General features: G+C 44.0%; 1 protein-coding gene and 1 long non-coding RNA gene across 2 annotated transcripts in view; one reads left to right on the top strand and one right to left on the bottom strand.

The window, feature by feature from the left end:
* Window positions 1-8,508, top strand: part of LOC132393222 (uncharacterized) — a 62,077-nt gene extending 53,569 nt beyond the window's left edge. The window contains exon 6 of the mRNA XM_059968206.1: window positions 5,511-8,508. Within this exon, the coding sequence (XP_059824189.1) occupies window position 5,511 (1 nt within the window). The 3' untranslated portion in view covers window positions 5,512-8,508. The remainder of the gene's footprint in view (window positions 1-5,510) is intronic.
* On the bottom strand, window positions 1,337-26,080 carry LOC132393223 (uncharacterized). The gene is made up of 3 exons (XR_009511799.1): window positions 20,027-26,080; window positions 19,317-19,342; window positions 1,337-1,457 (listed from the first exon to the last, which is right to left on the bottom strand). It is a non-coding gene; the product is annotated as an uncharacterized LOC132393223 (long non-coding RNA).
* Between the last annotated feature and the right edge of the window lie 814 nt (window positions 26,081-26,894).

Genomic DNA, 26,894 nt, shown 5'->3' with positions numbered 1-26,894 from the left:
CCAACATTGTATATTGCTCAAGACTTCCAGCATCTGTAGAATCACTTGTGTGTAAGTTTTGCCTCCTGCAATGAGGTGGTCAGGCAAACCGAAGAGACCAATCATCACCATTATGTCACTATGACAAGAAATGAGCGCGCCAGCTTGTTCACTACTCCAGTTTCTCATATTGAGTGTTTCAATAGTTAAATGCTGAACAAAATACTTCCTATTATTTTCAATACATTCCATGGACTTCAGAAGGTATGAATAACCTGTGGCAAATTTTCAAGCTACCTAGTCAAATCTCCCTACTCCAGCAAAATGATTCTCCAAATAGTGCAAAAAAGGCAACAAAACAAAGGAATATGTGTGTCTGGACTTTTCTATAGCATTGATAGTTCATAGATTTTAGCTCCAATTTTTGTTAGTATGAATGATGTCGTAAATCAGGCACTATCAAAATATTCAATCCAATTTGATGATTAGCACAATTTCACTCAGGGAAAATCAAGTATCTTTTCTTTTGATGATATGTAAGTGATCCAATATCTAGGTTAAGTAAGTTTTTTTTAAATTGTGGTTAAATTTAACCTCAGTGTGTTTATGTGCATAAACCGATGTTTGTAAGTGACAGAATGTTTTGAGAAAGTATTTAATAAATCGTGGAATTTATAAAAAGAGGCAGAATACAAAAGCAAGGAAGTTAGGTTGAAATATGACAGATTGACTAGGTCTCACCAATTCTTTTTTTAAAAAATTTGCTGAGTTAACTCTTTAAACACATGTGGAAGGCCTAGAGCAGAAACAATATTTTTTTCTGGAATTGTCCCAAGAAAGAGGATTTCAGCTAAAGTTAGCCTGCACAAGGTGGGCTGCTCAAGTCAAGTCAACTTTTATTGTCATTTTGACCATAACTGCTGGTACAGTGCATAGTAAAAACGAGACAACGTTTTTCAGGACCATGGTTTACATGACACAATACAAAAACTAGACTGAACTACGTAATTTAAAAAAACACAGAGAAAGCTACACTAGACTACAGACCTACACTGGACTGCATAAAGTGCACAAAAACAGTGCAGGCATTACAATAAATAATAAACAGGACCGTAGGGCAAGGTGTCAGTCCAGGCTTCGGGTATTGAGGAGACTGATAGCTTGGGGGAAGAAACTGGTATATAGTCTGGTCGTGAGAGCCTGAATGCTTCGGAGCCTTTTCCATGACGGCAGGAGGGAGAAGAGTTTGTATGAGGGGTGCATGGGGTCCTTCATAATGCTGTTTCCTTTGTGGATGCAGCGTGTAGTATAAACGTCCATGATGGCAGGAAGAGAGACCCCGACGATCTTCTCAGCTGACCTCACTATCCGCTGCAGGGTCTAATCCGAGATGGTACAATTTCCGAACCAGGCAGTGATGCAGCTGCTCAGGATGCTCTCAATACAACCCCTGTAGAATGTGGTGAATTTGTTCTTTCCTTAGAACAAAGAAAGTTGAGAAAAGGTTTAATAAAGCAATCAGGAGGGGAAACTTACAGTTCAAGGGACAGATCTTACATTTTGGGCAAAAGCATAGAAAAGGCATTTGAGCTAAAACTCTTCTTTCAAAAAGCTCTGCAGTAGTTATCAATTAGATCTTGCTGTTTGTAATGATTGTGTAAGCAAAATCAATCTGGGATTTCCTGTGCCTGTCCCATTCTGTTCTGAGAGATGAGTTGCTACGCTACAGCAAAAGGCTGGAGAATGGAGCCTATTAGATTTCTACAGTCAAAAACAGCACAGACACGATGGGTTGCACCATCTCCTTTTGAGCAATAAAACTTCTATGATTTTATTTATAGTCATAAGAAAACATGCTTTTGCACAGTGAATGTAGACTGTAAACTGCATGACCTTCTGATTTAGAACCAAGGAAAGTATCCCAGGCGGTAAGATTTAAATTTCATGTTGGCCTAATATAATCTAATCCCTCAATCTGTAAACTCAAATTCACTTGCTGTGTAGTTCTCCAAAGGTTGCTAGCCTAACTACAAAAAAAAACACTTAGCATAGAAAACATAGAAAACCTACAGCACGATACAGGCCCTTTGGCCCACAAAGCTGTGCGGAATGTGTCCATACCTTAGAAATTACCTTGGGTTACCCATAGTCCTCTATTTTTCTAAGCTCCATACACCATCCAGGAGTCTCTTAAAAGACTCAATTATCACCGGCAGCCCATTCCACACACTCACCACTCTCTGCATAAAAAACTTACCACTGACATCTCCTCTGTAACTACTTCCAAGCACTTTAAAACTGTGTCCTCTCATGCTAGCCATTTCAACCCTGGGAAAAGGTGTCTGACTATCCACACAATCAATGTCTCTCATCAACTTGTACACCTCTATCGGGTCACCTCTCACCCTCCGTCATTCCAAGGAGAAAAGGCCATGATCACTCATCCTGTTCTCATAAGGCATGCTCCCCAATCCAGGCAACATCCTTGTAAATCTCCTCTGCACCTTTTCTATGGCTTCAACATCATTCCTGTAGTGAGGCGACCAGAACTGAGCACAATACTCCAAGTGGGGTCTGACCGGGGTCCTATGTAGCTGCAACATTACCTATTGGCTCATAAATTCAATTCCACGGTTGATGAAGGCCAATGCACCATATGCCTTCAGATATATTCAGTTTATTGAAATATAATCATTAAATTTCTTTTCTTTTGGGATGGCTGAATTGTGTATGGATTTCTGTCTTTCTTTTCGGTGTTAAGTGCTGAGCATTTTTTATGATACTCTCTGCAGTTTGTTTTCTCATATAATTGAAAATGGAACAGCAATTTAAAGAGCGACATGATTTTTATCTTATTGGCATTGAATTTACTACACCCTGTGCTGCTTTTGTTAAGAACAAAGATGCATTCTGTCCTCCAGAGTGCCCTCCAAAGTTGAATTGGAACCACCTAGACAGGTATAGGGATTATTGGATAGAGGGTTCGGGTTTAGAGGTGATGGACTTCTAATTCTTAACTCTTTAAATTCCATATAGATGCTTCTCAAAATTAACCCACAATTTATATTTTTCATTTATAATAAATTATGGACCAGATCACCTTACTGATGGACAAATTCAAACATTTGACTTCACGTATTTTCCACACAGGATAGCAGTTACCTGGAATAAGCAGCCAGAGGTGATAGGCATTAATATAAGGGTTTGGATAGGAAAGAAATGCTAAGGGCCAAATGCAGGCATATGGAATTAGTACAGAAAGGGATCACTGCCAGCCCAAAGGGCACCAAAGGGCACGTTTTGTTTGGCACAATTCTACTTTTGTTTTACTACTGTTCACACAATTACTAAGCTTTATAGAAAAAAATAAAACTTCTGTGCTGTACTATTTTACCTTGTTTTCCCAAATGATTAATAATATTTACCTGATGATAAAAAATAATTGAAAAAGATTTACGTTCTCCCTGGACATAAAAAAGGTCAGAGATGTTTTAAAAGGTGAATGACCGACAGTCCACGATGCTAAATTTATTTCAAAATGACAAGTTGAAAACACAAGATATTCTGCAGATACTGGAAATCCGAAGCAACACACGTAAAATGCTGGAGGAACTCAGCAGGTCAAGCAGTATCTATGCAAATGAATAAATAGTCAATATTTCGGGCCACAACATCTTTCATCACACATATTTGCACATTAAACTCTACTGCATAATCTCCAAAGCACGCAATATCTACAAATGAAGACCTTGGTATTCTTTTGTACTGACACTCGTGTAAAATAGATCAGATACATATATTGTTTGGGATGGTGGTGAATATTCATAGCTTGGGTGAGGCATTTGATGTTGCACTGTTTGCCAAACTTGGCAATTAGCTTGCAAATGTTTCATCACCAGTTGTGGTGACATCTTCAACACACAGTTATTAGTGTTTCTCTCTGGGAGTGCTTGCATTTATATTGGCCTCCACTCATTTCTCAGTCCTGATTGACTACCCCTTCAGATGACCTTTCAATTCTACTGGCTCATGTTTTGTTGGCTCGAAGGGATTTGCAGATGACATCTATTTTGATATGTTTGTTTGCAGAGTTTAAGAGGCTCCTGGGTAGGTACATGGAGGTTAGAAAAATAGAGGGCTATGGATAAACCTAGGTAACTTCTAAAGTATGTACATGTTTGGCACAGCATTGTGGGCTGAATGGCCTGTATTGTGCTGTAGGATTTCTATGTTTCTTTGTTAGTTTTACCACCAGTTTGTGTTCCTGTAAACGAGTTGAGTATTTACCTCCTGTCTGGCCAATGTAGTTCTTGTTACTGTCTCCACTAAGGAGAGAAAGTTGAGTAGATCTTACTAAGTGCTCAATCATGCCCTACATCGAGGATATCTCAGAAAAGACAGCTCGAACTTCACAGCATCACAATCGTTCACAAACCAACAGCAACTTTAAGGAAGCTTGCCTCAAGAACCAAGATACCAGTAAAAACAACCGAAAAAGTAATGTGGAGTGCAGGATCACCTGTGGAAACTGCAACAAGAACTATGTTGGCCAGACAGGAAATAAATTCTTAACTCAGTTACAGGAACACTTACTGGCGGAATGGAGGCATGATCCATTGTTACTGATCTTAGTACACGAAAACCAAGAAGGACATTACTTTAAAGGCAACACGAGTGAATCTGCAGATGCTGGAAATAAATAAAAAACACAAAATGCTGGCAGAATTCAGCAGGCCAGACAGCATCTATGGGAGGAGGTAATAACAACATTTTGGGCCAAAACCCTTCATCAGGGGGGTTTCTCCTGATGAAGGGTTTCAGCCCAAAACATCATTAGTACCTCCTCCCATAGATGCTGTCTGGCCTGCTGAGTTCTGCCAGCATTTTGTGTTTTTTATTTAGGACACTACTTTAATTGGGGCACCGCGGAGGTTCTGGCACTGGAAAACACCAAACAGGCAAGAGAATTTTTAGAAGTGTGGTTCTCTTCTGATAACTCTGTGACCAAACTTATCAAAACAGACACCATCTACAAACCCCTGAGAGCCGAAGGAACTCGAGCCAATAGAATTCAAAGGTCAACTGAAGGGGTAGCCAATCAGGACCGAGGCAAGCAAATGGGGGCCCTATGTAATAAACGGGAGCCCTCCCAGAGAGAAACACCAACAACCGTGTATTGTGGATATCACCTCAACTGGTGATGAAACATCTGCAAGCTAATTGCCAAGCTCGGCAAAAGCCACAACATCAAACGTACACTATTAACAGCAAAACCAGATTAAAAACTGACCTCAGATACACTCACAATAAAATTGCTCTCTTAGTGTTGAGAGGTTCTGTTATCTAATATCTTAACAAAGATATTTCTCATTATCTGCTTTTGTCATCAAATTAAACTATATGATTTCCTGTACTAGAATTTTACTTCATACATAAAATATAGAATAAATTGACATAGAATGTGTTATGAATAGCAGGTGCTATTACATTAGATTTCAAAAGAAGTAAATTTCATTACTATATTTTCACAGAAAAGAAGAACTGAGAAGATACCACAATGTCCCAGGTGATTCCGCTTATCAGAAGTGTCAAATAACAAGGACATACATAAAGAGAATACTCTGTAGACTGAACTTGCTGTCTGATGAAATGCTCAGATCTGTCTATCTCCACAATAATGTTTGGAACCTTCCCTAGCTGCAAGTTTACATCACGGCTGAATTTCATTTAAGCAACTTGCTGTGAACCACTAAATTTATTAAACATTTGCTCATGTTTTGTTTCAAGAAGAGACCAGAATTTTCAGAAATCATCTGTTTCAACCACAGTAATGATGGTTGCCTAAAACAAACTACTCAATGAAAAAAATTATGTCCATTGAATTCAGTACATGCTCTAATCCATTACTGTGTAAATTGACTGAAATCACTGTAAAATGTTATGTTTAAGGGCTGGTTTATTTCCAAGTTCCTGCCTGGCTGGATATGATTCTTGGTCTGCACTTTGCTTTCTGGCACTTTCTAAAACCATTAAATATCTGGGCAGGGGGTTCAAACCCTATATCGCTTATCAAATAACTTGAGTATCTATTTCAACTTCAAAGGGGAATTGGGGAAATAGGGGCCAAAGGAATATTAAGCCACCTTATCAGTGAAACATAAAACCTGGAGATCTTAATGGACAAGCCCTCTTCAACCATTCCAGCTCCAATTTCCACCCATATGTGGAGGGGACTGTTAATTCCCAACCAGAGATGTTGCCTGCCATGCTGATTTCTTCTAGCATTTTGTGTATTTTGCTCATGATTTCCAACATCTTCATGATCTCTTGTGTTTTGGAATTACTACTGTACTGCTGGGTGAGTGTCAATATTTATGGACGGGCAAAACAATTCTGGTGCCAACAGAGGAGATGAAAGGTTTTACCTGATTATAACTCAAATACATTTTTTAAGGTGTAAGTGAAAGTTCACCTGCATTAAGTTAGTAAATAAAGTGTGGATTGAGAAAAATAAATTTAAAGTTTTAACTAATACATTCACTATTATAACACATTCCCTTTGCCTTGTTCTTCACTTTGAATTAAGAGTTACTGGTAGTTTTTAAAAAATGAAGCTTTAACAAAATTGTATTCCATTTCACAAAATTCACCATTGAACTTATTTTGTCTGCATTTAAAAATGCTCTAACTTGTTTGTAGAAAAAGTCCTTCAGAAGACCAAATCTGCCTTTTTTACTTTGACTTAAATGTGAATCTAGATACACAGCCCTGTGGTTAATTTGAATGCACCTTCTGACATGCCCAGCAAACAAGCTGTTTCATAGCCACAATATTAAAACAGAATGCAGATAAAACCAGATGGAGCACCTGACATGAACCTTGGCACTAAATTCAGACCCCACACAGACACTTCTAAACCAGTCAGTCTTGTAAATTTCTTCTTCACAAAACACAAAAGATTCTGAAGATGCTGAAAGTCTTAGGTCAAAATATTGACTGTTTATTACCCTCCAAAGATACTGCATGATTTGCTGAGTTCCTCCAGCATTTTACGTGTCTTTCTCTTCAAAAAGTCCTGGAGTGTGACGTCTAACTTGGAGATCTGTCCCACCAACTACTTTCACATATGTTATAGATCACAGCCTGCAACAAGTCTACATAGCCATTTCCTTCAGATGTTGCTAGACTCCTCCATCACAACCTATGGACAGGCAACATCCCACCAATAGGCTGTGCACTTAACCTCCAAACAGTTGCTTGCAGAATCCCACATTGGCATCCCAAACTTACAGTCACAGAATATTTCAAATCTCATTCCCAGAGTGACCTTCCCATCATTGGCACTTAACTACTGCCAGGATGAAGCCCAAGGCATACTGGAGGAGCAACACTTTATATTACCCCTATAATCCTAAAGCAAGAATATTGAGTTTAGGTAAATCGTACCCATACTTGTTCCTACCCCCCACATCATCAACACCCCCCCCCAATCTCCTTCTGGTATTTTGGTCATCACATTTTTGTCCCTTCCCATCTCCCCCAGCTGCCTGCATCCATTTGTCCTATTCTCCCGCACTCCTGGCTCAATCCACCCATTTCACACACAGGTTCCTCTCAACCTAGTTCCAATCTCATCACCCCTCTCATCTTCTCTGGTGGTTCTTTCTCACCAACAGAACCCAGCTCCAATAGCACCATGTGTTCCTGCTGGTATCCCTTCAGAAGCTGTGTCCCATCTTCACATCACTCTACTTTACTCAGAACCAGAATCAGGTTTATTATAAAGACAAGAGATTCTGCAGATGCTGGAAATCCAGAATGCCACACACAAGATGCTGGTGGAACTCAGCAGGCCATGCAGCAGACTTGAGAGGACTAAACAGTTGATGTTGTTATCCACCTATATGGACTACATAATCCCTACCCCCAACAATGACCTTTCCCCTCACCTGGCTTCACCTATCACCTATCACCTGCCAGCTTTTTCTCCTTCCCTCCCCCCACCTCCCTGTTCTGGCTTCTTCCCCATTCCTTTCCAGTCCTGATGAACGGTCTGAGACTGAGACATTGAATAATTATTCCTCTCCATAGATGCTGTCTGATTTGCTGTGTTCCTCCAGCATTGTGTGTGGGTCTCTCAGGTTTATTATCACTGACCTTGCAATACATAATTTTTTCTATAAGTTACAACATGAAATATGTAAACAAATAAATAAATATTTCAAAAAGACTGTTCACCGGTTAATGGACTGATTAGAAATCTGATGGTGGAGGGAAGGGACTGTTCATAAAATGTTGAATATATTTCAGGTTCCAGTACCTACTCCTCGATGGTGGTCATGAGAAGAACATATGTCCTAAATGGAGAGAAACCTCAGTGATGGATGCTGCCTTCTTCAGGCACCACCCTTCAAAGATGCCCTCGATGCTGTGGTGCTTGTGCTCTTGACAGAGTTGGCTGACAAATCTCGGCAGCATTTTTCGATCCTGTGCTTTGGAGCCTCCATACCACACAGTGATGCACACACAAAGTACACTGCAGATGCTGTGGTTAAAACAACATGTACAAACAAGCTGGAGGAACTCAGCAGGTCAGGCAGCATCCGTGTAAACAAACAGTCAACGTTTCGGGTCGAGACCCTTCGTCAGGACTGAAGAAGGAGGGGGCAGGGGCCCCATAAAGAAGGTGGGGGGAGGGGGAAGGTGCCAGGTGAAAAACCAATCAGAGGAAAGATCAAGGGGTGGGGGAGGGGAAGCAGGGAGGGAATAGGCAGGAAATGTGAAGAAGGAATATAAGAGGAAAACACTACGGGTAGTAGAAGAAGGCAGAATCATCTTTCCCTCTCTACCCCTCTCCGCTTTTCACAGGGATCGTTCCCTCTGTGACTGCCTGGTCCACATGTCCCTCCCCACAGATCTCCCACCTGGTACTTATCCCTGCAAGCGTAAGTGCTACCCCTGTCCCTACACCTCCTCTCTTACCACCATTCAGGGCCCCAGACAGTCATTCCAGGTGAGGCAACACTTCACTTGTGGGTCTGTTGGGGTCATCTATTGCATCCGGTGCGGCCTCCTCTACATCAGTGAGACCCGACGCAGATTGGGGGACCGCTTCGTCGAGCACCTCCACTCCACTGCCACAGCAGATAGGATCTCCTGGTTGCCACCCACTTCAACTCTGCTTCACATTCCCATTCAAATATGTCCATACATGGCCTCTTCTACTGCCATGATGAGGCCAAACTCAGGTTGGAGGAGCAACACCTCATCTACCGTCTGGGTAGTCTCCAGCCCCTTGGTATGAACATCGAATTCTCCAACTTCCGGTAATTCCCTTCCTCTCCCTTCCCCCATCCCACTTTCACTCTGCCTCCTCCTCCAGCTGCCCATCATCTCACTTATGTCTCTGACTTCTTCTAATACCCATAGTGCTTTCCCCGTACATTCCTTCTTCACCTTTCCTGCCTATCCCCTCCCTGCTTCCCCTCCCCCACCCCTTGATCTTTCCTCTGATTGGTTTTTCACCTGGCACATTCCACCCTCCCCACACCTTCCTTATAGGGCCCCTGCCCCTTCCTTCTTCAGTCTTGACGAAGGGTCTCGGCCCGAAACGGATACTGCCCGACCTGCTGAGTTCCTCCAGCTTGTTTGTACGTGTTGATTCACACAGTGATGCAACCAGTCAGAATGTTCTTCATGGTCCAGCTGTAGAAGTTTGCTAGAGTCTTTGGTGAGATACTCTACAAGTTCCTAGTGCTTTCTTTGTGATTGCATCAATATGTTGGGCCCAAGGGAGATTCTCTGAGATGCTGACACCCAGGAACTTGAAGCTGCCCACCCTTTCCACTGCTCAAAGATGACAGGGGTGTGTTCTCCTGATTCCTGGCTCCATTTTTGTCTTCTCCTTCTCCTTTCTTTTTCTCTCTCTCTTTGTCTACCACCATCTATAATTCACCTGCCACTGTCTTCCAACTCTACCCTCACTTACCTTTCCTAATTGACACCACCTGCTTGTCATCTTACACCCTTCAGCCTACAAATCATTTTGGAATCCTTTTTTGCCCTTTCCTTCTCTCTGCTTTGGTCTTCTTACTTCTCCAGTTGCAGTCCTGATGTAAGGTTTTGACTTGAAATGTTGACAGTTTATTTCCTTCCACAGATGCTGCTTGACCCTCTGAGTTCCTCCAGCAGATTGTTTGTTTGTTGCTCCTGATTCAGCATCTTGAGCCTTCACTGAAACCCAATTTAGGCTTTGGAACAAGCACTCAGCTCCAGATCCAATCACAGCTTTGGGCCACACATTGACCAAAGAGCTGAATTCCTGAGGTGAGGTGATAAAGGCCTTTGACCTCAATGATGCAGCAAGGAGTCATGGAACTGAAGTCAATGGTAATCAAAAGGAAAATAGTACAAAAGTTGCTATCATATCTTTCATAAAATTAGTTATTTATAATAAAAACCAAGGAACATTATTGTTGGAGACTTATCCAAGGAACTAACAGAGTTGTCCAGTGCCTTGGACAACAGTATCATAGAACATATAACACATCATTAGAACATTATTAATAAGCAAATCTATGAAAGAAAAGTAAATGATTTTACTTCCCATTGGCAAAAGGACATGACCATAAACCCAACCTATGATGGTGATCTTTAATTCCTAGTTTCCCAGCTTCAAAAATTTTCCAATATAGAAATTTCTTTACCTCAAACACTTTCTGTGACCAGGCTTCACTCCGAGATAACAGCATGAAGACTTTTTACCAACCCTCAGTTTCACACAACCAGTGTAACTTTTATCCTCACTCATTTAATCATATTCATAAACATATTTTTAAACTTTAATTATATTTCTTTCAGGCTTCACTTTAGCCCAAGAAGTAACCCCAGTATTTCAACTTAATTGATACTTTCCATCATCTACACCATAAGCTTCAATGTCTTTTCGATAATAACACACACACAACTGAACATAACACTTAAACATTCTGGATTAATTTATTTGTTCTACAGAGAAATGTTAAAGTGTAAAAAGTTACTTCTACTTTTCGTAATGACATGAACATGTGAATTTAAAAGACAATGGTGTGGAATCTCTGAGCCACTTCAGACAATGCAATAAAACTTTAAGTTAAGTTTTCATTTAAACATGTGTTTTAGAAAGCCTTGAATATCTTACATCCTTTGAAATTGATTGTGTGGATAGCCAGAGGCACTTTCCCAGAGCTGAAATGGCTAATACGAGGGGACATGGTTTTAAAGTGCTTGGAAGTAAGTACAAGGGGGATGTCCGAGATATGTTTTTCACACAGTGTGGTAAACTATGTATACCTGTCTGGGCACACCCCTCAGCTGACTGCTCCTGTGGCTCCTCCCACAGACCCCTGGATAAAGGTGATTGAGGCACTGCTCCTCCTCCCTCAGTCTTCAACATGGCCGTGCTCCCTTTTTCGCTGTTAATAAAAGCCTATTGTTCACTTCCAGTCTCCTCGAGTTATTGATGGTGCATCAATTTTATTAACAGTGATTTTAAAACATGGAATCCATTTTACAACCTGACAAATTGGATATCGACCCTCAATCCCAGGAAGCCGGCAATGCTTTCGAATTCTGGCTAGCATACTTCGAATCGTACCTGGAGGAGATTCAAGTGACCGAGCTTGCCATGATGCACAGAGTCCTCCTCTCCAGGGTCAGTCCACAGGTCTACTCGATGATCACGGAACAACCGAGCTACCAGGGCACGATGGACGCCCTCAAACGACAATACTGGCGGCCGGTGAACACCGTCTACGCAAGACATCGCTTAGCGACACGGCAGCAGCAGGCAGGAGAATCGAGCGCTGAGTTTGTCCAGGCCCTACAGACACTCATGTGGGCCTGCGATTGCCGGCGGGCTGATGGCCGAATAGCATGCGGAACTCCTAGTAAGAGACGTCTTTGTCACAGGGATCAGATCAGTGTACGTGCGCCAGCGGCTGCTGGAACATGCAGATCTTACCTTACATTCGATGATTGAGCTGGCCGACACACTGGAGGCCGTTCTGCACAACTCTGACGCTCTCCAGGCACACGATCTCCTGTCGGCCTCGTGAACGCCGCAGACCCCGCAACCTGCCGGCGAATCAACCATGGCTTCTGTCAGTTGCGAGTCCGTGAAAACCCCGCAACCTGCCGGCGAATTAACCATGGCTGCTGCCACTCGCAAGTCAGCGAAGTGTTACTTCTGAGGACTTGAGAAGCACCCCCGAAAATGCTGCCAGGCCCGAGAAGCGACCTGCTCCAGCTGCGGAAAGAAGGGCCACGTCGCCAAGGCCTGTAAGTCCAAACCGCGAGCGAGGTTGAGCAGTGCCGCGTGCGAGGCATGAGGGTGGCCATCTTGGTCGCTGCCATCTTGCCTGCCCGCAGCGTGCGAGATATGGGGGCGGCCATCTTGGTCGGCGCCACCTCACACAGCCTCCAACCCACGGGTGCTTACCGGACACCCCACCGTGCTGGACCAAAATGGCGATTCAACTCTGGCCTCCATAACCCTCGACCAAAGCGCTCCACACCAGCTTACAAGGTCAATGATGGACATCCTGATGGAGGGGCACAGGACTAGCTGCCTGTTTGACATGGGCAGCACAGAGGGTTTTATTCACCCGGACACGGTGCAACGCAGCAGACTCGTGACGCAGCCGGTAAGCCAAAGGGTCGCTATGGCTTCTTGGTCGCATACAACAGACATCCGGGGGGGGGGGGGGGGGGGTTGTGTAGCGACACTAGTGGTACAGGGCACAGAATATCAGGACTTCATCTTACTGGTCATGCCTCAACTGTGTGCCCCTGTGCTATTGGGGCTTGACTTCCAGAGCCACCTGCAAAGTGTGACAGTGGAGTATGACAGGCCTCTCCCACCAATCACTGTCAGAAATCCCCAGTTCTGTAGGACTTCATCACATACCCCGCTAGTAACCACACACACACACCGATCTGCACATCCCACCCAACGCCATGCCAACAGTCGCGCTACTGACACCACTTGCAGCCTCTTCACCCTCAAGATCCCTTCCCCACCGCTGTTCGCCAACCTGACCTCTGACTGTAAACCTGTGGCAACTAAAAGCAGGAGGTACAGCGCGGGGGACAGGGCCTTCATTCAGTCAGAGGCGCAGCGCCTGCTTGGGGGGCGGGGGGGATCATTGAGCCAAGCACAAGTCTTTGGAGGGCCCAGGTGATTGTTGTTCAGAACAGGGAGAAAAATAGGATGGTTGTGGACTATAGCCAGACCATCAATAGGTTCACGCAGCTTGACACATACCCCCTACCCTACATCGCAGATATGGTCAATCAGATAGCTCAGTACAAGGTGTACTCGACCATAGACCTAAAATCTGCTTACCATCAGCTCCCCATCTGCCCGGAGGACCGCCCCTACACTGCCTTCAAGGTGGGCGGCAGGCTCTATCACTTTCTGTGTGTTCCCTTCGGTGTCACGAATGGTGTCTCTGTCTTCCAGAGGGAAATGGACCGGATGGTGGACCAGTGCCAACTGAAGGCCACATTCCCATATCTGGATAACATCACCATCTGCGGTCATGACTGGCAGGATCACGACACCAACCTCCAACAATTTTTCCAAGCAGCCAAAGCTCTTAACCTTACCTATAACAGGGACAAGTGTGTGTTTGGAACCACCCGACTTGCTAGCCTTGGGTATGTTGTGAAGAGCAGAGTTATTGGCCCCGACCCCGACCACATGCTGGAACTGTTGGAACTCCCTCTTCCCACCACCCTCAGAGCCCTCAAACGGTGCCTGGGCTTCTTTTCCTAATATGCCCAATGGGTCCCACTACACAGACAAGGCCCGCCCCCTGGTCAAGTCCACCACATTTCCCCTCTCAGCAGAGGCCCGCGCGGCCTTCAGCTGCGTTAAAGGGGACATTGCCAAAGCAACGATGCATGCGGTGGACAAGACCATTCCCTTCCAAGTAGAGAGTGACGCCTCCAACTTTGTGCTGGCTGCTACCCTCAATCATGCAGGAAAGCCAGTAGCATTCTTCTCTTGTACCCTTCAAGGCTCTGAAATTCAGCACTCCGCGGTGGAGAAAGAAGCCCAGGCTATAGTGGAAGCTATTAGGCACTGGAGGCACTATCTCACCAGCAAAAAGTTCACCCTGCTGACCGACCAGCACTCAGTTGTGTTCATGTCTAGCAACCAACAGCGGGGCAAAATCAAAAATAATAAAATTTTGAGGTGAAGAATCAAACTCTCCACCTACAACTATGACATCCTGTACCGGCCTGGAAGGCTCAATGAGCCCCCGATGCCCTATCCCGGGGAACATGTGCCAGCACACAGATTAACCAGCTGTACGCCCTCCATGCAGATCTTTGCCACCTGTGGGTCACCTGATTTTTCCATTTCGTGAAAGCCCGGAACATGCCTTACTCCCTTGAGGACATCAGGACGATGACCAGGGACTGCCAAGTCTGCACTGAGTGCAAACCGCACCTCTACCGTCCTGAAAAGGCGCAACTTATCAAGGCCACCCGCCCCTTTGAGCGACTGAGTGTTGACTTTAAGGGACCCCATCCCTCCACCAACCGCAATGTGTGCTTTCTTAACATAATCGATGAATACTCACGATTCCCCTTTGCCATCCCCTGCCCCAATACCACTGCCACGTCAGTCATAAAGGCCCAGCGCCAGCTCTTCACTCTGTTCGGATATCCCTGCTATATTCACAGTGACAGAGGGTCCTCGTTTATGAGTGACGAGCTGCGCCAGTACCTGCTGGCTAGGGGTATTGCTACTAGTAGGACCACGAGCTATAATCCCTGACGGAATGGACAGGTGAGAGGGAGAATGCCACGGTGTGGAAGGCCACACTCTTAGCCCTTAGGTCAAAGGGACTGCTGATCTCTCGCTGGCAGGAGGTCCTCCCTGAGGCACTCCACTCTATCCGCTCTCTGTTATGCACGTCCACCAATGCCACCCCTCATGAACGACTCTTTTCTTTTCCCAGGAAGTCTGCCACCGGGACCACCCTACCAGCTTGGCTGACGTCCCCGGGGCCAGTGCTGCTCCAGAAATATGCGAGGAGCAATAAATACTCCCCAATGGTCGAGAGGGTTCACCTACTACATGCAAACCCCCAGTATGCCTACGTAGTCTTACCTGATGGGCGGGAGGACACGGTCTCCATCCACGACCTGATGCCCGCAGGAGCACCAGACCCCTACCCTGAACACACCACGGTGACTATGAACCCCGTACCCACCTATGTATATACCCACAAGACACCGCGCACGCCAAGCCCCACACAGACTCCTCACGACACTCCCATACCTGGCACCATGCACACGCATGAGGGATCACTGATGCCTAATGGGCTGACACCTCAAGTCAGGCCGGAGCCAGCACAACCACCGTCACCAGTGCAATCACCACCGGTGCTACGTAGATCGCAGCGATGGACTCGACGGCCTGATAGACTTGACCTGTAAATATACTTGTAAGAAACTTCGCACTGTGGGGACTCTCTTTTAAAACAAAGGAGGGGTGAATGTGATAAACTATGTATACCTGTCAGGACACGCCTCTCTGCTGACTGCTCCTGTGGTTCCTCCCACAGACCCCTGGATAAAGCCAACTGGGGCACTGCTCCCCCCTCAGTCTCGAAGATGCCGTGCTCCCTTTTCGCTGTTAATAAAAGCCTATCGTTCACTTCCAGTCTCCTAGAGTTATTGATGGTGCATCACAGAGTACTGGGTGTGTGGAATGCACTGCCAGCGACGATGGTGGAGGCGGATACAACAGGGTCTTTTAAGAGACTCTTAGATAGGTACACGGAGCTTAGAAAAATGGAAGGTTATTCAGCAGGGTGATTCTGGACAGTTTCTAGAGTCGGTTACATGGCCAGCACAACATTGGGGGCTGAAGGGCCTGTAATGCTCTGTAGATTTCTATGATCCTATGTATGTATGATTCTTTCTCTTCACCATCTGCACCTCAGACTTCAACCACTGCACAGAGTCTTGCCATCTTCTGATGACTCTGCCATAGTTGGATGCATCAGCAAGGGAGATGAGGTGGAGTACAGGGCTAAGGTGGGAAACTTTGTCACATGGTGTGAGCAGAATGTGAAAAAGACTAAGAAGTTGGTGGTGGACCTGAGGAGGGCTAAGGCACCGGTGACCCCTGTTTCCATCCAAGGGGTCAGTGTGGACATGGTGGAGGATTACAAATACCTGGGGGATACGAATTGACAATAAACTGGACTGGTCAAAGAACACTGAGGCTGTCTACGAGGAGGGTCTGAGCCGTCTCTATTTCCTGAGGAGACTGAGGTCCTTTAACATCTGCTGGATGATGATGAGGATGTTCTACGAGTCTGTGATGGCCAGGGCTATCATGTTTGCTGTTGTATGTTGTGGCAGCAGGCTGAGGGTAGCAGACACCAGCAGAATCAACAAGCTCACTCTTAAGGCCAGTGATGTTGTGGGGGTGGAACTGGACTTTCTGACGGTGGTGTCTGAAAAGAGGATGCTGTCCAAGTTGCATGTCATCTTGGACAATGTCTCCCATCCACTCCATAATGTACTGGTTAGGCACAGGAGTACATTCAGCCAGAGACTCATTCCACCGAGATGCAACACTGAGCGTCATAGGAAGTCATTCCTGCCTGTGGCCATCAAACTTTACAACTCCTCCCTCGGAGTGTTAGACACCCTGAGCCAATAGGCTGGTCCTGGACTTACTTCCACTTGGAATAATTTACTTATTATTATTTAATTAGTTATGGTTTTATATTGTTATATTTCTACACTATTCCTTCTTGGTGCAACTGTAACAAAACCCAATTTCCCTCAGGATGAATAAAGTCTGTCTGTCTGGATCACCGAGGATTGTTTTTAAGGCACAATGCCACTGGATCTCAGTGTGTCAATGAAAATATGCAAACATTCTAGAAGAAAGTCAATTGTCATGACCTGACACCCTAACTTGACCTCCAGCTGGACTTGCAATGCCACATCAAGAGATCTGAATTGGCAATTACAGTCATGGTACAGAGCATAAGATGTGGATACTTGCACAGGTTCATGATAATAAACCATAGTGCTGATTTTCAGCTCTGCCTCCAGACTTGGATCATTGTTTTCTGCTAAAACTTTATGGTGTTCCCTTCAGAAAAGGTTTGACATTTAAAATACTCACCCAATTAACACTTAGTTCTGCAGTCAAAGTAAAATATCAAAGTCAACTTGCTGCAGAAAGCACAACAGGCTGCTGCAAGTTCCCTTTTCAACTTAGGTGAGGTGCGATGCCGTTTCCCCACTTGCTGTCATTTTGCCAGGAACTAGTCACTAATGCCCCACGCACTAATCAAGGGCGTCCCTTAGCATTTATTATGTAGGCTGCAGCTGCAAGTCAAGCAAGAGAGGTGCCCAGGGGCTCCTAAGGAAGAGAAGAACTCTTCAGCTTGCAGGCCCCACTCCCCAAATAAGTTCAAGAAGTCAAGCTGCTTTCTCCAGTTTTTCAAAGAGCTATGGTTTTTTGACTCAGTGTTGACAGAGATCTGAGATGTTTTGCAGGCAGAACTAGGGCTACACACCCATGATTGTGTGAAGATGGTTGATTAATACTGTATTATTGTAATTCTTGACATACCTTGCATGTTCACAGCTATTTATTTCAGCATTAAGTTGCCCATGATTCCATCTGCTTTTCCAATGACTTTCTCAACATGATCTGCCATCTTGAAAGACAACACATCAATACATGCGGATCCGAATGCTTCTGACCATATTCCAGAACATTGCCGTTTGATTATATGTCAATGTTGCAGAATATCCTCATCCTTTATGACAAAAGATAGAATTTTATTTTTCTCTGTATTAAATTTCATTTACCTGTTCTTCCAGCCTTCTATTTTCCTGTGGAGGATATTATACTTTTGCAGTCACTTCACTTTCTGGAACTGGCCCTTGGGGAGGCAGCACTATCCACCATCCCACAATCTGACGCAAAAATTAACTGCTTTATTTCCTTAAGCCTATTCCTTACCCATTTTACAATTTACCCCTTTACTCTCGGAGTCTATGCTTTGCTAACCAGTTTTTTATGTGGAAATTGTAATCAACATCAATATTCAGTGAATATTTGATAACAACGGCATTCCTTTCATCAGCTTCCTCCATTAACTTATTCAGAACATTAAATAGGATTAGTCAAATACAATTTTCCTCTGACATATCAGTTTTGACAGGAGTTTATTAACTCAGGCTTCTTCAAGTGTCTGCTTTTTCCTTCATCTTTGTTGCTAAAGACTTCCTTATAAATATAATTCATTGTTAGGTAACTGAATGTTTAAGTTCTCTTTGTCAGCCTCATGTTCAAAACTGAAAGAACTATCAAATATGTCCTTCCTGACTAGTTTACAATTTGCAATATACGTCCCTTACTGAAAATGAAGTTTAGAAATAAAGTACTTTTGCTATAAAAAGTGACATAAAACTCAAAAATGTTTGAAATTAACTGAGACTGGTTATTTTACAAAATGTTTCCATATAATACGCTTCCAGCTGCTAATGAGAACTGTATTTCCACACCAGTTTTGTGGTTCATTTGTGTGTGTACATATGACAAGTCCAACATTTCTGCAGGAAAAATTGTCACAAGTATTTCCATTTTGCATATTCCAGTTTATTAGCCATGCAACCATCAAAAAGAACACCCAACTATGTTTTGAAATGCTATATGTCAATATTTAAATAATAATTGATATCAATTGGATTTGCGATAAGGGATACATAAAATCAAATGGAGAGGGTTATTTTACGGGTGGGGGCAGGGTTGCACTTTTCAAAAGTATAGAACATAGAACAGTACAGCATAGTACAGGCCCTTCAGCCCACAATGTTGTGCTGACCCTTAAACCCTGCCTCCCATATAACCCCACCAAACTTAAATTTCTCCATATACCTCTCCAGTAGTCTCTTAAATTTCACTAGTGTATCTGCCTCCACCACTGACTCAGGCAGTACATTCCATGTACCAACCATTCTTTGAGTGAAAAACCTTCTAATATCCCCCTTGAACTTCCCTCCCCTTACCTTAAAACCATGTCCTCTTGTACTGAGCAGTGGTGCCCTAGGGAAGAGGCACTGGCTGTCCTCTCTGTCTATTCCTCTTAATATCTTGTACACCTCTATCATGTCTTCTCTCATCCTCTTTCTCTCCAGAGAGTAAAACCCTAGCTCCCTTAATCTCCAAAGTATACAGATGGAATATAAAATTGGGCAGGATATAAAACAGGCTTCACTTCACAAAGATGGTTTTCATCCCCTACCTGTTTTCATTGTTCAACATCATTTCCTAAAACATGAAAAAAAAGACAGGAATTTTGAAATGGTCAAGATAGTGACCTGCATCTGGATTTACTCAAAATTTTTATTAAAATTTCAGATCAGAGTCCATTGTTCCCAATTAGTATAAAATACCACGAATCAGATGAAATAGAACGCATGCAGCCAGCATTTGCAATCACTTGATTTATGATGGTTTGTTTTTGTACTTAGTGGTTATCAAACTACAAAAACAAAATGTCCCTGGTTCAAAACAAGTAGAAACATTGCAATTTCCCCTTCTTCGCAGACAGCGGTGCAACCAGTAGAGCCACTGCCTCACAGATCCAGAGACTGTCGTGAACTTGGGTCATACGTGTGTGGTGTTTATATGTTCTTTCTGTGATGTGTGTGTGCCAGTTTTCTCCAGTGTCTGAAAGATGTACAAATCAGTAGGTTAATTGGCCACTGTACATTGGCCCAAGTGTGTAAGTAAGTAGTAATTTACTGGAGAGTTGGGAGGGGGGGGGGAGAATGGTGGGAATGTGGATGGTGGGCTGAAGGGCCTGTTTCTGGTATCTATATCTCCATGGCTCAGTGATCATAACCTCACTTAACCCAGCCAAGTGTCCAAAGATGCTTCTGGTTGGAACTATTCCACTGAGACTATTAACAAAGTTAAAATCAGGTCTGAAAACAACAGACATCATCATACCTTATTTCTGCTTTCCACCTGAGGTTTCTTATTCCATTGCTCTGCAATATTTATAAAATTAATCAGTGCAGCACATACAGCCAAAAATCACTTCATTTGTTATTATAGAGCAGGTCATTAAATTGAACAAAATCCAGAAAAATACACCGATTATCCCAGACTATGAGTTTTGTGCACACTCGTGTGGGGCAACAATTTCTCCAAAACAGTTGCACAAGGGAGTTCATTCCCCAGTCAGGCACTCTGTTGAAGGCCGATGTTTGCTGAAGTATTGCAAGGCTGCAGTACCTAATTTTCTGCTCATTAATTTAAGTTGACAGAAAAATCACGCTTTGTGAGACTAAGGTTTACAAACTAGTGCTCCCTGGAAACATTGCTCTATGCCAAGAGTGCTTGATCAAGCAACCAGTCTTGACAGTTCTTTGCATGCAATTTAAAAGCACTTCACAAAAAAAGAGCCATGGAAACTCTGAAAATAAAGAGAAAATGATGTTTACGTTACATTCATGTGATTTCAAAAGCTGTTCAGTTAGAATTATGTGGATAAGCAGGGGCTTCTGAAATGAAGTGAATTTCCAACAAATATTTTCTCTAGATGCGCCAAACCTTTTCTCTAAATGTTTATCCACCTTCCTGTGTGATCACTGAATCATTTTGTATCTACAGAATATTATTAATTTGCAAATACTTATCCAGAGTTACCTGACTCACTGTAGTTTTTCACAATGAGTTCCATTTACATTACCCTTCTAATTTAATAAATCATCCCAATGTGCTTCATACGAGTTCAATCAGACGTTTACAAAACATCATTACATTTTGAGCAAAGGATTTTAACAGCACCTTAAAGGGGGAGACGTGCTTGGAGTGGTTAAGGCAGGGAACTTCCTGGACAGCTGAAGACATGGTTGCTATAGAATCATGCACAGGTATTTGCATACCAAAACGATCAGAATTAAGGAAGCCTAGTGGTCTCAGATACCTGCAGTGCAGTAAGTTATTGATTTTAAAAAGAGCAAGTACACAGACCACAATATTTGTGTTTAACCTTTCTGTATTGGCTATAGGAAGAATTAGCCAGAAAAGCTTTTAATTATTTAGATACAGTTTGCTTCAATCCAAATCACAAGACACTAAGTTCAAAGTTCAAAGATTAAAGTAAATGCATTAACAAAATTCGGATATGTCACCATATACAACCTGGAGACTGGTTTTCTGGTGGGCGCACACAGTAAATTCAAGAGACACAATAGAATCAATGGAAGACCACACCTAACAGGATGGACAAACATCTAACGTGCAAAAGACAACAAACTGTGCAGATACAAAAGAGACAAAAATTGTAATGCTAATAAATAAATTAGCAATGAATATCTAGAACTTTAAATGAAGAGCCCTTGAAAGTGAGCTCATACTCCCTAATGTACCGGTTAGGCACAGGAGTACATTCAGCCAGAGACTCATTCCACCGAGATGCAACACAGAACGTCATAGGAAGTCATTCCTGCCTGTGGCCATCAAACTTTACAACTCCTCCCTCGGAATGTCAGACACCCTGAGCCAATAGGCTGGTCCTGGACATTTCCACTTGGCATAATTTACCTATTTTTATTTAATTATTTATGGTTTTATATTGCTATATTTCTACACTTTTCTTGTTGGCGTGACTGTAACAAAACCCAATTTCCCTCGGGATCAACAAAGTATGTCTGTCTGTCTGTCCGTCTGTCTAGTTCTGGCAACAGTTCAGTGATGGGGCAATTGAACGTGAGTGACGTTATCCCTTCTTGCTGAAGGGTAATAACAGATCCTGACCTGGTGGAATGAGTCCTAAGGCTCCTGCAGGTCTTTCTGACAGCAGCAGTGAGAAGAGAGCATGGCCTGGGTGTTGGGGGTCCTTGATGATGGATGCTGCTTTCCTGTGAAGTGCAGGCACATGGTGTCAGCCAGTAGAGTGCGAAAGGTTTAAAAAGGCAAGGAATCTTCAATGGTTTTTGACTCGGAGCAAGAAGGTTGCGAGTGAACTGCTGATTTTTCGGAGCGAAGGGAGATTTTTTTTACTACTCGGGTTAAAGAGGTGTGAGACTGCACAGGCGCATTTCGTCAGTCAGTTGAGCGCAAAAGGTTTAAAAAGAAGGCAGCCATAACCAGCAGGCAGCATCGGAATGGGCAGCAGAGTGGTAGGGCTTTGGCTCAATGGTCTTAGGTGGTAACGGGATGAGGCGAGGTAGGAAGTATGTGTATGAGGCCAGTTTTCTGTGCTCAGTGTCAGATGCAGGAGATCCTAGAGTCTCCCAGCTTCCCAGACGGCCATATCTGCACCAGGTGTGTCGAGCTGCAGCTCCTGAGGTACCAAGTCAGAGAACTGGAGATGCAGATCAATGACCTTCGCCTAGTCGGGGAGAACGAGGAGGTGTTAGAGAAGAGTTATAGGCAGTTGCTCACACCAGGGTATCGGGAGACAGACAAGTGGGTCACAGTCAGGAGGGGGAGGGGGAAAATCAGGTACTAGAGGGTACCTCTGTGGCTGTACCCCTTGACAATAAGCACTCCTGTTTAAGTATTTTTGGAAGGGACAGCCTACTTGTGGCTCAGAAGGGTAGGGAAGGCAAGACGAAGGCAGTAGTGATAGGGGACTCTATAGTTAGGGGGTCAGACAGGCGATTCTGTGGACGCAGGAAAGAAACTCGGATGGTAGTTTGCCTCCCAGGTACCAGGGTCTGGGATGTTTCTGATCGCGTCCAAGATATCCTGCAGTGGGAGGGAGAACAGCCAGAGGTTGTGGTGCATATTGGTACCAATCACATAGGTAGGAAAAGGGAAGAGATCCTGAAAAAAGACTACAGGGAGTTAGGAAGAAAGTTGAGAAACAGGACCACAAAGGTAGTAATCTCGGGATTACTGCCTGTTGCACGTGACAGTGAGACTAGGAATAGGATGAGGTGGAGGATAAATGCATGGCTGAGGGATTGGAGCAGGGGGCAGGGGTCAAGAATTCTGGATCATTGGGACCTCTTTTGGGGCAGATGTGACCTGCACAAAATGGATGGGTTGCACTTGAATCCTAGGGGGACCAATATCCTGGCGGGGAGGTTTGCTAAGGCTACTGGGGAAAGTTTAAACTAGAATTGTTTGGGGATGGGAACCGAACTGAAGAGACTGGGGAAGAGGAGGTTAGCTCACAAATAGAGAAAGCTTGTAGACAGTGCAAGAGGAAGGATAGGCAGGTGATAGAGAAGGGAGACGCTCAGACCGTAGACTTGAGATGTGTCTATTTTAATGCAAGCAGTGTTGTGAACAAAGCGGATGAGCTTAAAGCGTGGATGAGTACTTGGAGATATGACGTGGTGGCCATTACAGAGACTTGGATGGCTCAGGGACAGGACTGGTTACTTAAAGTGCTGGGTTTTAGATGTTTCAGAAAAGACAGGGAGGGAGGCAAAAGAGGTGGGGGCATAGCACTGTTGATCAGAGATAGTGTCACAGCTGCAGAAAAGGTGGACGCCATGGAGGGATTGTCTATGGAGTCTCTGTGTTTGAGGTTAGGAACAGGAAGTGGTCAATAACTTTACTGTGTGTTTTTAATAGGCCACCTAACAGTAACAGGGATATCGAGGAGCAGACAGGGAAACAGATCCTGGAAAGGTGTAGTAATAAAAGTTGTCTTGATGGGAGATTTTAATTTCCCAAATATTGATTGGTATCTCCCTAGAGCAAGGGGTTTAGATGGGGTGGAGTTTGTTAGGTGTGTTCAGGAAGGTTTCTTGACACAGTAAGTAGATAAGCCTACAAGAGGAGAGGCTGTACTTGATTTGGTATTGGGAAGTAAACTTGGTCAGATGTCAGATCTCTCAGTGGGAGAGCATTTTAGAGATAGTGATCACAATACTATCTCCTTTATAATAGCATTGGAGAGGGATAGGAACAAACAAGTGTAATTGGAGTAAAGGGAATTATGAGGCTATCAGGCAGGGAATTGGAGGCTTAAATTGGAAACAGATGTTCTTGGGGAAGAGTACAGAAGAAATGTGGCAAATATTCAGGGGATATTTGTGTACAGTTCTGTATAGGTACGTTCCAATGAGACAGGGAAGTTATGGTAGGGTACAGGAACTGTTGTTTACAAAGGCTGCAATAAATCTAGTCAAGAAGAAAAGAAAAGCTTACAAAAGGTTCCGAGAGCTAGGTAATGGTAGAGATCTAGAATATTATAAGGCTACTAGGAAGGAGCTTAAGAAGGAAATTAGGAAAACCAGAAGGCCTTGGCGGGCAGAATTAAAGAAAACCCCAAGGCATTCTACAAGTATGTGTAGAGCAAGAGGATAAGATGTGAAAGAATAAGACCTATCTTATGAACCTGATTGAATTTTTTAAGGATGTGACTAAACTCATTGATGAAGGAAGAGCAGTAGATGTAGTGTACTATATATGGTTCTATAGTTCTATGTAGTGTATATGGATTTCAGCAAGGCATCTGATAAGGTTCCCCATGCAAGGCTTATTGAGAAAGTATGACGGCATGGGATCCAAGGGGACATTGCTTTGTGGATCTAGAACTGGCTTGCCCACAGAAAGCAAAGTGTGGTCGTAGACGCGTCATATTCTGCATGGAGATCAGCCACCAGTGGAGTGCCTCAGGGATCTGTTCTGGGACCCTTACTCTTCATGATTTTTATAAATGACCTAATAAGGAAGTGGAGGGCTAAATCAGTAAGTTTGCTGATGACACAAAGGTTGGAGGTGTTATGGATAGTGTGGAGGGCTGTCAGAGGTTACAGCGGGACATTGATAGGATGCAAAACTGGCTTGAGAATTGGCAGATGGAGTTCAACCCAGATAAGTATGAAGTGGTTCTTTTTGGTAGGTCGAATATGATGGCAGAATATAGTATGAATGATAAGATTCTTGGCAGTGTGGAGGAGCAGAGGGATCTTGGGGTCTGAGTCCATAGGATGCTAAAAATTCCCCAGGCTGCTCCACAAGACAAGGAAAGAGATTGCTGAACCTCTGGCTAGGATTTTTATGTCCTCGTTGTCCACGGGAATGGTACCAGAGGATTGGAGGGAGACAAATGTTGTCCCCTTGTTCAAAAAATATAGTAGGGAAAGTCCACATAATTATAGACCAGCAAGCCTTATGTCTGTGGTGGGAAAGCTGTTGGAAAAGATTCTTAGAGATAGGATCTAAGGGCATTTTGAGAATCATGGTCAGATCAGGGACAGTCAGCATGGCTTTGTGAAGGGCAGATCATGCCTAACAAGCCTGATAGAGTTCTTTGAGGAGGTGACCAGGCATATAGATGAGGGTAGTGCAGTGGATGTGATCTACATGGATTTTAGTAAGGCATTTGACAAGGTTCCACACGGTAGGCTTATTCAGAAAGTCAGAAGGCATGGGATCCAGGGAGATTTGGACAGGTGGATTCAGAATTGGCTTGCCTGCAGAAGGCAGAGGGTCATGGTGGAGGGAGTACATTCAGATTGGAGGGTTGTGACTAGTCCACAAGGATCTGTTCTGGGACTTCTATTTTTTGTGATTTTTATTAACGACCTGGATGTGGGGGTAGAAGGGTGGGTTGGCAAGTTTGCAGACAACACAAAGATTGGTGTTGTTGTAGATAGTGTTGAGGATTGTCAAAAATTGCAGAGAGACATTCATAGGATTCATGAGAAGTGGCAGCTGGAGTTCAACCTGAAGAAGTATGACAAAGTCCAAGGCAGAGTACAAAGTAAATGGCAGGATACTTGGTAGTGTGGAGGAGCAGAGGGATCTGGGGGTACATATCCACAGATCCCTGAAAGTTGCCTCACAGGTAGATAGGGTAGTTAAGAAAGCTTATGGGGTGTCAGCTTTTATAAGCCGCTGGGATAGAGTTTAAGAGACGCGATGTAATGATGCAGCTCTATAAAACTCTAGTTAGGCTACACTTGGAGTACTGTGTCCAGTTCTGGTCACCTCAGTATAGGAAGGATGTGAAAGCATTGGAAAGGGTACAGAGGAGATTTACCAGGATGCTGCCTGGTTTAGAGAGTATGGATTATGATCAGAGATTAAGGGAGCTAGGGCTTTACTCTTCGGAGAGAAGGAGGATGAGAGAAGACATGATAGAGGTGTACAAGATATTAAGAGGAATAGACAGAGTGGACAGCCAGCGCCTCTTCCCCAGGGCACCACTGCTCAGTACAAGAGGACATGGCTTTAAGGTAAGGGGAGGGAAGTTCAAAGGGGATATTAGAGGAAGGTTTTTCACTCAGAGAGTAGTTGGTGCATGGAATACACTGCCTGAGTCAGTGGTGAAGGCAGATACACTAGTGAAGTTTAAGAGACTACTAGACAGGTACATGGAGGAATTTAAGTTGGGGGATTATATGGGAGGCAGGGTTTGTGGGTCGGCACAACATTGTGGGCCGAAAGGCCAGTAATGTGCTGTACTGCTCTATGTTAAAGCAGCTGCGCAGGTTGACTCTGTGGTTAAGAAGGCATATGGTGTATTGGCCTTCATCAATCGTGGAATTGAATTTATGCGCCGAGAGGTAATGTTGCAGATATATAGGACCCTGGTCAGACACCACTTGGAGTACTGTTCTCAATTCTGGTCGCCTCAATACAGGAAGAATGTAAAAGCCATAGAAAGGGTGCAGAGGAGATTTACAAGGATTTTGCCTGGATTGGGGAGCATGCCTTGTGAGAACAGAGTGAACTCAGCCTTTTTTCCTTGGAGCGACAGAGGATGAGAGGTGACCTGATAGAGATGTACAGGATGATGAGAGGCATTGATCACGTGAATAGTCAGAGGCTTTTTCCCAGGGCTGAAATGGGTGCCACAAGAGGACACAGGTTTAAGGTACTGGGGAGCAGGTACAGAGGA

This window comes from Hypanus sabinus, chromosome 4 (genome assembly GCF_030144855.1).
Source record: "Hypanus sabinus isolate sHypSab1 chromosome 4, sHypSab1.hap1, whole genome shotgun sequence".
Taxonomy (NCBI): Eukaryota; Metazoa; Chordata; class Chondrichthyes; order Myliobatiformes; family Dasyatidae; genus Hypanus; species Hypanus sabinus.
The sequence above is the reverse complement of the archived record's forward strand: the minus strand, read 5'-3'. Positions and strand labels throughout refer to the sequence as shown.